Below are 12,430 nucleotides of genomic sequence, written 5' to 3'. Positions count from 1 at the left end.
TTAGACTAGTTGAGTATCTGGAGCATCAGCATTTGTAGGTTCGATGACAGGCTCAAAATGGCCAGGAACAAAGAACTTTCTTCTGAAACTCGTCAGTCTCTTCTTGTTCTGAGAAATTAAGGCTATTCAATGCGAGAAATTGCCAATAAACTGAAGATCTCGTACAACGCTGTGTACCAATCCCTTCACAGAACAGCGCAAACTGGATCTAACCAGAATAGAAAGAGTGGGAGGCCCCGGTGCACAACTGAGCAAAAGGACAAGTACATTAGTGTGTCTAGTTTGAGACGCCTCACAAGTCCTTAACTTGCAGCTTCATTAACACCGGGATGCTGGCCTTCTAAACAGAGTTCCTCTGTCCAGTGTCTGTGTTCTTTAAAAAATATATATATTTCACCTTTATTTAACCAGGTAGGCTAGTTGAGAACAAGTTCTCATTTGCAACTGAAACCTGGCCAAGATAAAGCATAGCAATTCGACACACACAACACAGAGTTACACATGGAATAAATACAACAGTCAATAATATAGCAGAACAAAAGAAAACAAAAAGTCTATACACAGTGAGTGCAAATGAGGTAAGATAACCTGTAGCCAGTGGGTTTGGCGACGAGTATGAAGCGAGGGCCAACCAACGATAGCGTACAGGTCGCAATGGTGGGTAGTGTATGGGGCTTTGGTGACAAAATAGATGGCACTGTGATAGACTGCATCCACTTTGTTGAGTAGTGTTGGAGGCTATTTTATAGATGACATCACCGAAGTCGAGGATCGGTAGGATGGTCAGTTTTAATAGGGTATGTTTGGTAGCATGAATGAAGGATGCTTTGTTGCGATATAGGAAGCCAATTCTAGATGTAATTTTGGATTGGAGATGCTTAATGCGAGTCTGGAAGGAGAGTTTACAGTCTAACCAGACACCTAGGTATTTGTAGTTGTCCACGTAAGTCAGAGCCATCCAGAGTAGTGATGCTGGACGTGCGCGCAGGTGCGGGCAGTGATCGGTTGAAGAGCATGCATTTAGTTGTACTTGCATTTAAGAGCAGTTGGAGGCCACGGATGGAGAGTTGTATGGCATTGAAGCTCGTCTGGAGGTTAGTTAACACAGTGTCCAAAGAGGGGCCAGAAGTATACAGAATGGTGTCGTCTGCGTAGAGGTGTACCAGAGAATCACCAGCAGCAAGAGTAACATCATTGATGTATACAGAGAAGAGAGTCGGCCCAAGGATTGAACCCTGTGGCACCCCCATAGCAACTGCCAGAGGTCCGGACAACAGGCCCTCCAATTTGACACACTGAACTCTATCAGAGAAGTAGTTGGTAAACCAGGCGAGGCAATCATTTGAGAAACCAAGGCTGTCGAGTCTGCCAATAAGAATGTGGTGATTGACAGTTGAAAGCCTTGGCCAGGTCGATGAATACGGCTGCACAGTAATGTCTCTTATCAATGGAGGTTATGATGTCGTTTAGGACCTTGAGCGTGGCTGATGTGCACCCATGACCAGCTCTGAAACCAGATTGCATAGCGGAGAAGGTACGGTGGGATTCGAAATGGTCGGTGATCTGTTTGTTAACTTGGCTTTCGAAGACCTTAGAAAGACAGGGTAGGATAGATATAGGTCTGTAGCAGTTTGTGTCTAGAGTGTCACCCCCTTTGAAGAGGGGGTGACAATCTTTGGGAATCTCAGACGATACGAAAGAGAGGTTGAACAGGCTAGTAATAGGGGTTGCAACAATTTTGGTAGATAATTTTAGAAAGAGAGGGTCCAGATTGTCTAGCCCGGCAGATTTGTAGGGGTCCAGATTTTGCAGCTCTTTCAGAACATCAGCTATCTGGATTTGGGTAAAGGAGAAATGGTGGGGGCTTTGGGGGAGTGCTGTGGAGGGTGCCGGGCAGTTGACTGGGGTAAGGGTAGCCAGGTGGAAAGCATGGCCAGCCGTAGAGAAATTCTTATTGAAATTCTCAATTATAGTGGATTTATCGGTGGTGACAGTGTTTCCTAGCCTCAGAGCAGTGAGCAGCTGGGAGGAGGTGCTCTTTTTCTCCATGGACTTTACAGTGTCCCAGAACCTTTTTGAGTTACTACTACAGGATGCACATTTCTGTTTGAAAAAGCTAGCCTTAGCTTTCCTAACTGCCTGTGTATATTTGTTCCTAACTTCCCTGAAAAGTTGCATATCACGGGGGCTAATGCAGAACGCCACAAGATGTTTTTGTGCTGGTCAAGGGCAGACAGGTCTGGAGTGAACCAAGGACTTTATCTATTCCTAGTTCTACATTTTTTGAATGGGGCATGTTTATTTAAGATGGTTAGGAAGGCACTTTTAAAAGAATAGCCAGGCATCATCTACTGACGGGATGAGGTCAATGTCATTCCAGGATACCCCGACCAGGTCGATTATAAAGGCCTGCTCGCAGAAGTGTTTCAGGGAGCGTTTGACAGTGATGAGCGGTGGTCGTTTGGTCGCAGACCAATTACGGATGTAGGCAATGAGGCAATAATCGCTGAGATTGAAAACAGCAGAGGTGTGTTTGGAGGGCGAGTTAGTTAGGATGACATCTATGAGGGTGCCCGTGTTTACGGATTTGGAGTTGTACCTGGAAGGTTCATTGATCATTTGTGTGAGATTGAGGGCATCAAGCTTGGATTGTAGGATGGCCGGGGTGTTAAGCATGTCCCAGTTTTATGCCCATCTCAATATTTTATTGGCCAGTCTGAGATATGTCTTTTTCTTTGCAACTCTACATAGTAGATATTACAAAGAAATTCTGCCGTTTCCAGCTACAACAGTTATTTACAACATTAACAATGTCTACACTGTATGATCCATTTTATTTTCACGGACAGAAAATGTGCTTTTCTTTCAAAAACAAGAACATTTCTAAGTGGCCCCAAACTTTTGAACGGTAGTGGAGGTTTTGTAATGTACCATTTCCTTTGCTTTTGAAAGCATTGGTTATCCTGAAAAAAGGGGTCAAACTGTAAATGCACAAAACGACTGGTGTTGTTTCAGGCTTGTGCATCCAGCATAGGAAATAATCGAAAGGAAATGCTGCTACTGATGAAGGCTGCTACCTTCATCGCCAATGTAAGATAGACATGCCTACAGCACATCAAAAATAACATATTAAATATTGGTTCTCACCTGGTCCATGACTATTTTGTTGTCCACCTGATCAGGAAGCTTGCTGCCATTAGGTTTGATGCAGCGGACAAAGTGAGGACTGGCAACAAACATCTTCTCCATCAGCACAGCCAGAGAGTGCTGAAGGTATGACACACTAACCATTATATGTGCATATTTATATTTTACAGCAGTTCAGTCTATAGGTAGGCATATTTACAGGGGTTTTCATTATTGTTCATACATCATTTTGAAATATACCACTCAGAAATAGGAAATGTATAAATCCAGATGTGTAACAAAGTCGACGTCCGCCTTACCTTAAACTGGGCCCCGACCGACTGTTTCCTAGTTGAGTTAAAGTTGTCATCTGCCTTTTGCATGAGCTAAAAGAAAAAAAGATGTTTAATAATTTAAACTCACATTCTGGCTCTGACTTTTGCACTGTAAGAAAGGTCCAAATATGACCCTGGCTGTTTGGAACCAAAAGTAATTAATTCTACAGAATCTACTGTATATCATATTCTGTTTCGTTTGGTGAATTTTTCTCAAACTGGACTTCTGAATATTTTATGATCTACAGTGCCTACCTTGGCTTTGCGTGGCATCAAGGTGCCTGTTCTGGAGATTGTGGCTGGAAAGACATCAAATATGAATCATAAGTGAATATTAGATGTGAGATGCCAAGTGATCAATGTTTTAAACTAGAACAATTCTCAAACTGAGTCTGAATGCTATGTTGCTGTGTTAAGATAAGAGTACCCATTTATTGATTTTTGAAATCCTACATAATTTTCTAAGAAGAGGTCAGGGGGTATATTTGTCCACAAATCCACGTTGGAAACAAGCCCACGTCATTGTGTCAGCTCTGATCTATGTTACGCATCTTTACAGAACTGATTTAATAGCTACAGATCAACATTCACGGTGTACACAAACATAGAGTACTAGTCAAAAGACACCTACTCATTCAAGGGTTTTTATTTATTTTGACTATGTTCTACATTGTAGAATAATAGTGAAAACATCAAAACTATGAATAAAACACATATGGAATCGTGTTGAAACAACAAAAAAAAAGTGTTAAACAGATCAAAATATATTTTATATTTGAGATTCTTCAAAGTAATCACCCTTTGCCTTGACAGCTTTGCACACTCTTGGCATTCTCTCAACCAGCTTTATGAGGAATGCTTTTCCAAGAGACTTGAAGGAGTTCCCACATATGCTGAGCCCTTGTTGGCTGATTTTCCTTTACTCTGCGGTCCAACTCATCTCAAATTGAGTTGACATCAGGTGATTGTGGAGGCCAGGTCATCTGATGCAGCACTACATCACTCTCCTTGTTGGTCAAAATGCCCTTACACAGCCTGGAGGTGTGTTTTGGGTCATTGTCCGGTTGAAAAACAAAATGATAGTCCCACTAAGCGCAAACCCGATGGGATATCGCTGCAGAATGCTGTGGTAGCCATGCTGGTTAAGTGTGCCTTGAATTCTAAATAAATCACTGACAGTGGAACCAGCAAAGCACCCCCACACTTCCTCCTCCATGCTTCACGGTGGGAACCACACATGTAGAGATCATCCGTTCACCTACTCTGCATCTCACAAAGACACAGCGTTTGGAACCACAAATCTCAAATTTGGACTCATCAGACCAAAGGACAGATTTCCACTGGTCTAATGTACATTGCTCATATTTCTTGGCCAAAGCAAGTCTCTTTTTCTTACTGGTGTCCTTTAGTAGTGGTTTCTTTGCAGCAATTCGACCATGAAGGCCTGATTCATGCAGTCCCCTCTGAACAGTTGATGTTGAGATGTGTCTGTTACTTGAACTCTGAAGCATTTATTTAGGATCCAATTTCTGAGGCTTGTACTCTAACGAACTTTTCCTCTGCAGCAGAGGTAACTCTGGGTCTTCCTTTCCCGTGGCGGTCCTCATGAGAGCCAGTATCATCATAGCGCTTGATGGTTTTTGCGACTGCACTTGAAGAAACTTTCAAAGTACATAACATTTTCTGGATTGATTGACCTTCATGTCTTAAAGTAATGATGGACTAATTTCTCTTTGCTTATTTGAGCGGTTCTTGACATAATATGGACACCTGTTTATTGAAATGCATTCCAGGTGACTACCTCATGAAGCTGGTTGAGAGAATGAAGAATCTCAAATATAAAATATATTTTGATTTGTTTAACACTTTTTTGGTTACTATACTATATATGTGTTATTGCATAGTTGTGATGTCTTCACTATTATTCTACATTGTAGAAAATAGTTCAAATAAATAAAAACCCTTGAATGAGTAGGTGTGCCCAAACTTTTGACTGGTACTATACATAAATCAGCGATTGTGCAGTAATAAAAACATGGGTAATTTCTGGCAAAGTGCAGAGCTGTTGAATACAGAAACATTCAGATTCCCTCATGTACCTGCAAAGAGGAGACTGAGTAGGGGCGTGACACTGTTAATGAAGAGGCTTCTGATGCTGGCTGGGATGGTGTCTCTGTTCTTCTCTAGAAAGCCTAGTCCATTATACTGGACCTGGACACAGAAAGGAGAGAATTAGCTATGCTTCATAACCACACTCATAATGAGTTATAATGCAGTCATGATGTAGTATAGATGCAGTTATAAACACACATAACTCCTAGGCATTATACAAGTAACTGTCCAGTGAAAATCTCACTTTTAAGAGTTAATATTATGTTAACTCATACCCAAATAATGTTGTTGACTCATCCTATACTCGTATTTGTGCCCAGAGCACAAATCCTGAGAAGGATGAGTTGGCCAATCAGCGGTCTACTTGAATATTTGCATGAATATTTTTAAAGACCGGTGTGCGCCCACATCATTACATTCACAGAAAAGCTGCTTTTTAACATAATTAATTATAGATCAAATTTAATAGAAAACTGGAAACACTGGACAGTTAGATTAACTATTATTATAAAGTAATGTATGAATGTAACCTCACCTTCCCAGCATAGTGAACCACAGTGAAGAGGGGGCTGTGACTCCGGACCACCTCATAGTGGGGGCTGCTTTTAAATTTACTGTTCAACTTGTCCACAAAGTCTCTGTCTGACGCCTGAGGGCACAAATAGTGAAAAGAAATTAGAATGAATACATATACATTAAGACAAAGATGTAGGGGAGGGTAATTTCCCCCCAAAACTGTATGGAGACCACTTAGGGACCTGGGGAAAGGCACTCTGCTCGTCCAGGAGAGAAAGGATTCCAATGGGTTTAGTGAGGAACAGGTCCTGTGGGAGAGAAGCACATCAAATTAATTAGTTGTAGGAAAAACACCTAAACAAATACAGTTCTTTACTGTGAAAATGCATATTTGAGTTAATCTTGCCAACTGTTAACTGATTGAAACATGGTACACAACTACATGACTTTAAAACTTGCCTTCTCACAGTACAAGGATCATATATTTTAGTCCTATCCTGAAAACCTTGTTCCCCGATCTATATTGACTATGGCCCCTGTACTGTAAAATGCTCTAAAAGTTGTATAGTGCTCTGTAGGTATTAGGACTTAGAGTGGGTACACAGAACAGGAGCTGTGGATCCAGGTTGTGCATTATTCGCCCTAGGCCCAATCCTAACTCGAGTTAGAATCCTTCCCACAGCAACTAATGTGTCCATCTTATCCCATAGCTTACAGACTGGCTGTACTCATACCTTCAGCATTGGACAGGAACACTATTCTTGGCCAAATGAAACCAGTGGCATCCATATAGACAGATGATGATGCCACAGGCTAAAAGCAGAAGTGCCCATTAAGCTCCTGGTATGTGACTGAACACTGCCCCGTCAGCATAACCCCTTCCTGGGGTCTCGGTCACTTTGTTGTGGTCTGTCTGGCAGTCTCACACTGTGTTTAAACGACCAATCTATGTTATTACTGAGAGAGGTGGGAGGGAAACGGAGAAAGGGAGGGCGTAAAAGGGGGACAGAAAAAAGGTTGAGAGAGAAAAAGAGTACTAAGTGATGAGAAATGAGAGGAAATATCTTTTTACCAGGATAGGCTTGTTGTCTTTGAAGGAAATGGATTCCCACTCGATGCCCTCCTCCTTGTATTCATTCTGCTCCATCAGAAAGATGTGCTGCAGGACAACAAATACATACGAAGACGTATGAACGAAAAACAAAATTACAACAGGTATTCACACTTTCTTTCAGAAGTGCTTTGCCTAATCATTTCATTAGAAGTTGGCACATTCAATTGTGTGTGGCCTTCAGTCACAAAATTGCCATAAGAAGCCTTATGCATTTAATTACACTGAACCAAAATATAAATGCAACATGTAATGTGTTGGTCCCATCATGAGCCAAAATAAAAACGTCCAAAAATGTTCCGTACGCACAAAAAGCTATTGCTCTATTTGTTTATATCCCTGTTAGTGAGCATTTCTCACCTGACATGTGTGGCATATCAAGACGCTGATTAAACAGCATGAGGGTTTGCACAACCAAAGAATTTCTGCACAAACTGTCAGAAATCATCTCAGTGAAGCTCATCTGCGTGCTCATTGATCTCACCAGGGTCTTGACCTGACTGCAGTTCAGTGTCGTAACCAACTTCAGAGAGCAAATGCTTACCGTCGATGGCCACTGGCACGCTGGAGAAGTGTGCTCTTCATGGATGAATCCCGGTTTCAACTGTACCAGGCAGATGGCAGACAGCATGTAGGGCGTCATGTGGGCCAGCAGTTTGCTGATGTCAACATCGTGAACAGAGCGCCCCATGGTGGTGGTGGGGTTATGGTATGGGCAGGCATAAGCTACGGACAATGAACAATTGTGGCCCATTGTAGTGCCATTCATCCTCCCCATGTCCACATGTCGCAAGGATCTGGTCACAATTTCTGGAAGCTGAAAATGTCCCAGGTCTTCCATGGCCCGCATACTCACCAGACATGTCACCAATTGAGCATGTTTAGGATGCTCTGGATCGACACGTACGACAGTGTGTTCCAGTTTCCACCAATATCCATCAACTTCACATCATCATTGAAGAGTAGTGAGACAACATTCCACAGGACACAATCAACAGCCTGATCAACTCTACGCGAAGGAGATGTGTTGTGCTGCATGAGGGAAATGGTGGTCACACCAGATACTGACTGTTTTTCTGATTCATGCCCCTACCTTTTTTTAACTTCTTGGTGACAGGGGGCATTATTTTCACGTCCAGATGAAATGCATGCCCAAATTCAACTGCCTGCTACTCATCCCCAGAAGATAAGATATGCATATTATTAGTCGGATGGTATCCAATTGTTGTAGTAGATACTATCTTGTCTCATCGCTACAACTCCCGTACGGGCTCGGGAGAGACGAAGGTTGAAAGTCATGCGTCCTCCGATACACAACCCAACCAAGCCGCACTGCTTCTTAACACAGCACGCATCCAACCCGGAAGCCAGCCGCACCAATGCGTCGGAGGAAACACCGTGCACCTGGCCACCTTGGTTAGCGCACACTGCGCCCAGCCTGCCACAGGAGTCGCTGGTGCGCGATGAGACAAGGACACCCCTACCAACCAAGCCCTCCCTAACCCGGGCGACGCTAGGCCAATTGTGCGTTGCCCCACGGACCTCCCGGTCGCGGCCGGTTACGACAGAGCCTGGGCGCGAACCCAGGGACTCTGATGGCACAGCTGGCGCTGCAGTACAGCGCCCTTAACCACTGCACCACCCGGGAGGCTGGGAATCCAGATTTCTAAGGGATCTTCTTGCAGTTCCTACCGCTTCCACTGGATGTGTCAACAGTCTTTAGAAATTGGTTGAGGTTTTTCCTTTGTGTAATGAAGAATTAGCCCTGTTCAAAACAAGGGTCACTTCAAGTGTACTGTTTGTTAGAGGCGCGTGACCAGAAAGGTAGCGTCAGTTTGTTTTCTTCCTGTATTGAACACAGATCATCCCGTCTTCAATTTTACCGATTAAGGTATCTGTGACCAACATATGCATATCTCTATTCCCAGTCATGTGAAATCCATAGATTAGGGCCTAATGAATTTGTTTCATTTGACTGATTTCCTTATATGAACTCTAACTCAGTAAACATTTTGAAATTGATGCATGTGCAGTTTATATTTTTTGTTCAGTGTAAATAATGTAGTCCACTCCAATAGAATGACAGCACAAAACATTAAGAACACCTACTCTTTCAATGACATAAACTGACCAGATGAACCCAGTTGAAAGCTATGATCCGTTGTTGATTTAACTTTTTAAAATCCATTTAAAATCAGTGTAGATGAAGGGGAGGAGGCAGGTAAAAAAATTATTTTTAAACCTTGAGACATGGATTGTGTATGTGTGCCATTCAGATGGTGAATGGGCAAGACAAAATATTTAAGTGCCTTTGAACAGGGTACGCTGCTGGGTTTCTCGTGCACAACAGTTTCCTGTGTCTATCAAGAACGGTCCACCACACAAAGGACATCCAGCCAACTTGACACAACTGTGGGAAGCATTGGAGTCAACATGGACCAGCATCCCTGTGGATCGCTTGATACCTTGTAGAGTCCATTCACCAACGAATGGCTGTTCTGAGGGCAAAGGGGGATGCAACTCAATATTAGGAAATTGTTCTTAATGTTTTGTACACTCAGCGTATAATGCAGTGTAGTGATCCGACAATGATAAATAATCATAAGCAGATTTCTACCCCCACCCAGCGAAGCACTCAAAAGCTGCAAATGACAGAGTGGAATATGTGCTGCAATTTGAGAAAGACAGATCCCCTTTCATATAAACATTTTGTATGTCAAAAAGAAAATGGGTTAAGGGAGATTTCATGGCTGGTGGTGATGAGGCCTCACATTTCAGTCCTAAGGGAGAAAGTAAAGCCTGCACTTCCTGATCTGGTGTCATGTTTATCAATGTGTAAGTCAAGTATATCAGGAAATCTACTCAAAAAGTTTTGTGGGCATTTGTTGTATTTTTTTTCTTCCTGTGGCATTTGTATCAAATACTGTTTGTGGGACTTGTGGACAATACTTTTGAACCAATATACTCAGTGCTCACATGGTTCTGAAAAAAGGCTCGACAGCTAAATTGTGTAATATTAACTATTAGAGCATGGTGCTCCAAACTACAGCAGCATGACTAGTAAAAATAAGCTGTCTTTAACTCCATAATCACATATGTACAGTGTCTTCAGAAAGTGTGCATACCCCTCGACTTATTCCAGAGTTTGTTGCGTTACAGCCTGAACTGAAAATGTATAAAATGTTTTTTTCTCACCCATCTACACACAAAACTCAATGTTTAAAAATGTATTAAAAATTAAATACAGAAATAGGACATTTACATAAGTATTCACACCCCTGAGTCAATACTTTGTAGAAGCAGCTTTGGCAGCAATTACAGCTGTGAGTCTTTCTGGGTAAGTCTCTAAGAGCTTTCCACACCTGAATTGTGCAACACTTGCCCATTATTATTTTCAAAATTCTTCAAGCTTTGTCAAATTGGTTGTTGATCATTGCTAGACAACCATTTTCAGGTCTTGCCATAGATGTTCAAGTGGTCACACAGGAACATTCACTGTCATTTTGGTAAGCAAACCTAGTGTACATTTGGCCTTAGGTTATTGTCCTGCTGAAAGGTGAATTCATCTCCCAGTGTCTGGTGGAAAGCAGACAACCAGCTTTTCCTCTAGTATTTTGCCTGTGCTTAGCTCCATTCCGTTTATTTTTTATCCTGAAAAACTTCCCTGTCCTTAACGATTGCAAGCATATCCTTAACATGATGCAGCCACCTCTATGCTTGAAAATATGGAGACTGGTACTCAGTAATGTGTTGTGTTGGATTTGCCCCAAACATAAGGCTGTGTACGCAGGACATAAAGTACATTTTTTGGACACTTTTTTTTGTAGTTTTACTTTAGTGCCTTAATGCAAACAGGAGGCATGTTTTGGAATATTTGTATTCTTTACAGGCTCACTTCTTTTAGGTTAGTATTGTGAAGTAAACACGTTTTTTATCCATCCTCAGTTGTCTCCCATCACAGCCATTAAATCACAAATATAATTCCACTGACATTATGGGGTATTGTGTGTAGATCAGTGACACAAAATCTACATTTAATACATTTTAAATTCAGGCTATAACACAAGAAAATGTGGAAAAAGTCAAGGGGTTTGAATACTTTCGGACCCAATTCATTTTTCTGAAGCCTTTCACTGAATATGCATTTATAGCCATTTCAAAAAGCAGAACCTATTGTAGACTATCTTCACAATTTTCCTGTTCCTCTACTAATACTAACTAAAGAGACAAGCTGGCCACATGTTTCCGTTAAATGTTTGGGTCTCAAGTTAACAAACCCTACAGGCTGTCATTTTCTGGGACTTAAATAGAGAAACACCCTAGATGACAGGGCTACTTCCTTGTGGCAATGACATTTACACTTACATGGTTAAAGAAGTACTGCAGCTGTTCATTGGCCAGGTTGATGCAGAGCTGCTCAAAACGGTTAACAGCAAAATTCTCAAACCCGAAGATGTCGAGGATACCTGTATTACAGAACAAGAAAATAGAACAGTCAATCTGACATCGACCATCTCTACTTGCGATGAAGAAAACAGACGAAGAGTTTAGCAATTTTATTACATTTGAAGCCTTAAAAAGTTTCCCTTGAAACTCACCTATTTCACTGAGCTCAACGTCAAAGTCAACGTTGGGAGCCAGCAGTTCGTTAACTTTACTGACGATCCAGCCGAATACTCTCCCATAAGCCACTTTGGCGATGGAGTCCCTGGCATCTGCAAATACGCAACATATTAATGGAGTCAAGCTCTCTTGAAAACATTAATTGCATTTCCATATTGAGCTTTTGCTCCTTTTTCCCCCACTCCCATTGATGCTAAAAGCTGTCTCTATTTACACTAGTTGGTCAGCCAAACATGGGCCTTATTTAAATACTCTAGGAGGAAGTTGTGGTCAGCTTACCCTCCCTAAATCCCAGCCTTAAACATTAGGGTGAAAACTCAAAGCTGTCCAAGTACCTCAAGGACATGCCTGGTTGGCACTAGTAATAAGCGCTAAAGACACACCACATTGATTGTACGAAACCGTATCATGTTCATACTTGTGTTCTAGCATTGTCAGGTATGTAGCTACACAAACATTGTGCTCTCCAGTTTCATGGAAAGACCCAGGGAAAGAGGAAACCGGACCCAGCATTAACCACCATGGAACCGTTAGTATCCATGGTGGTTAATACTAACTCAGGCCCTCCTTCGTAATGGCTAAGGTGATGGTGGTAGGGAAAGTTGAT

General features: G+C 42.0%; 1 protein-coding gene across 2 annotated transcripts in view; it reads right to left on the bottom strand.

The window, feature by feature from the left end:
* Positions 1-12,430, bottom strand: part of LOC110523632 (unconventional myosin-IXb) — a 54,004-nt gene that overhangs the window by 15,029 nt on the left and 26,545 nt on the right. For both annotated transcript variants that reach the window (XM_036977300.1, XM_021602499.2), the window contains exons 10-18: positions 11,799-11,915; positions 11,566-11,666; positions 7,162-7,248; positions 6,332-6,397; positions 6,109-6,222; positions 5,561-5,672; positions 3,717-3,760; positions 3,447-3,512; positions 3,148-3,267 (exon numbers count right to left, since the gene is read on the bottom strand). In XM_036977300.1, coding sequence (XP_036833195.1) covers positions 3,148-3,267; positions 3,447-3,512; positions 3,717-3,760; positions 5,561-5,672; positions 6,109-6,222; positions 6,332-6,397; positions 7,162-7,248; positions 11,566-11,666; positions 11,799-11,915 — 827 coding nt within the window. The remainder of the gene's footprint in view (positions 1-3,147; positions 3,268-3,446; positions 3,513-3,716; positions 3,761-5,560; positions 5,673-6,108; positions 6,223-6,331; positions 6,398-7,161; positions 7,249-11,565; positions 11,667-11,798; positions 11,916-12,430) is intronic.

The sequence above is a fragment of the Oncorhynchus mykiss genome, chromosome 5 (genome assembly GCF_013265735.2).
Source record: "Oncorhynchus mykiss isolate Arlee chromosome 5, USDA_OmykA_1.1, whole genome shotgun sequence".
Taxonomy (NCBI): domain Eukaryota; kingdom Metazoa; phylum Chordata; class Actinopteri; order Salmoniformes; family Salmonidae; genus Oncorhynchus; species Oncorhynchus mykiss.
The sequence above is the reverse complement of the archived record's forward strand: the minus strand, read 5'-3'. Positions and strand labels throughout refer to the sequence as shown.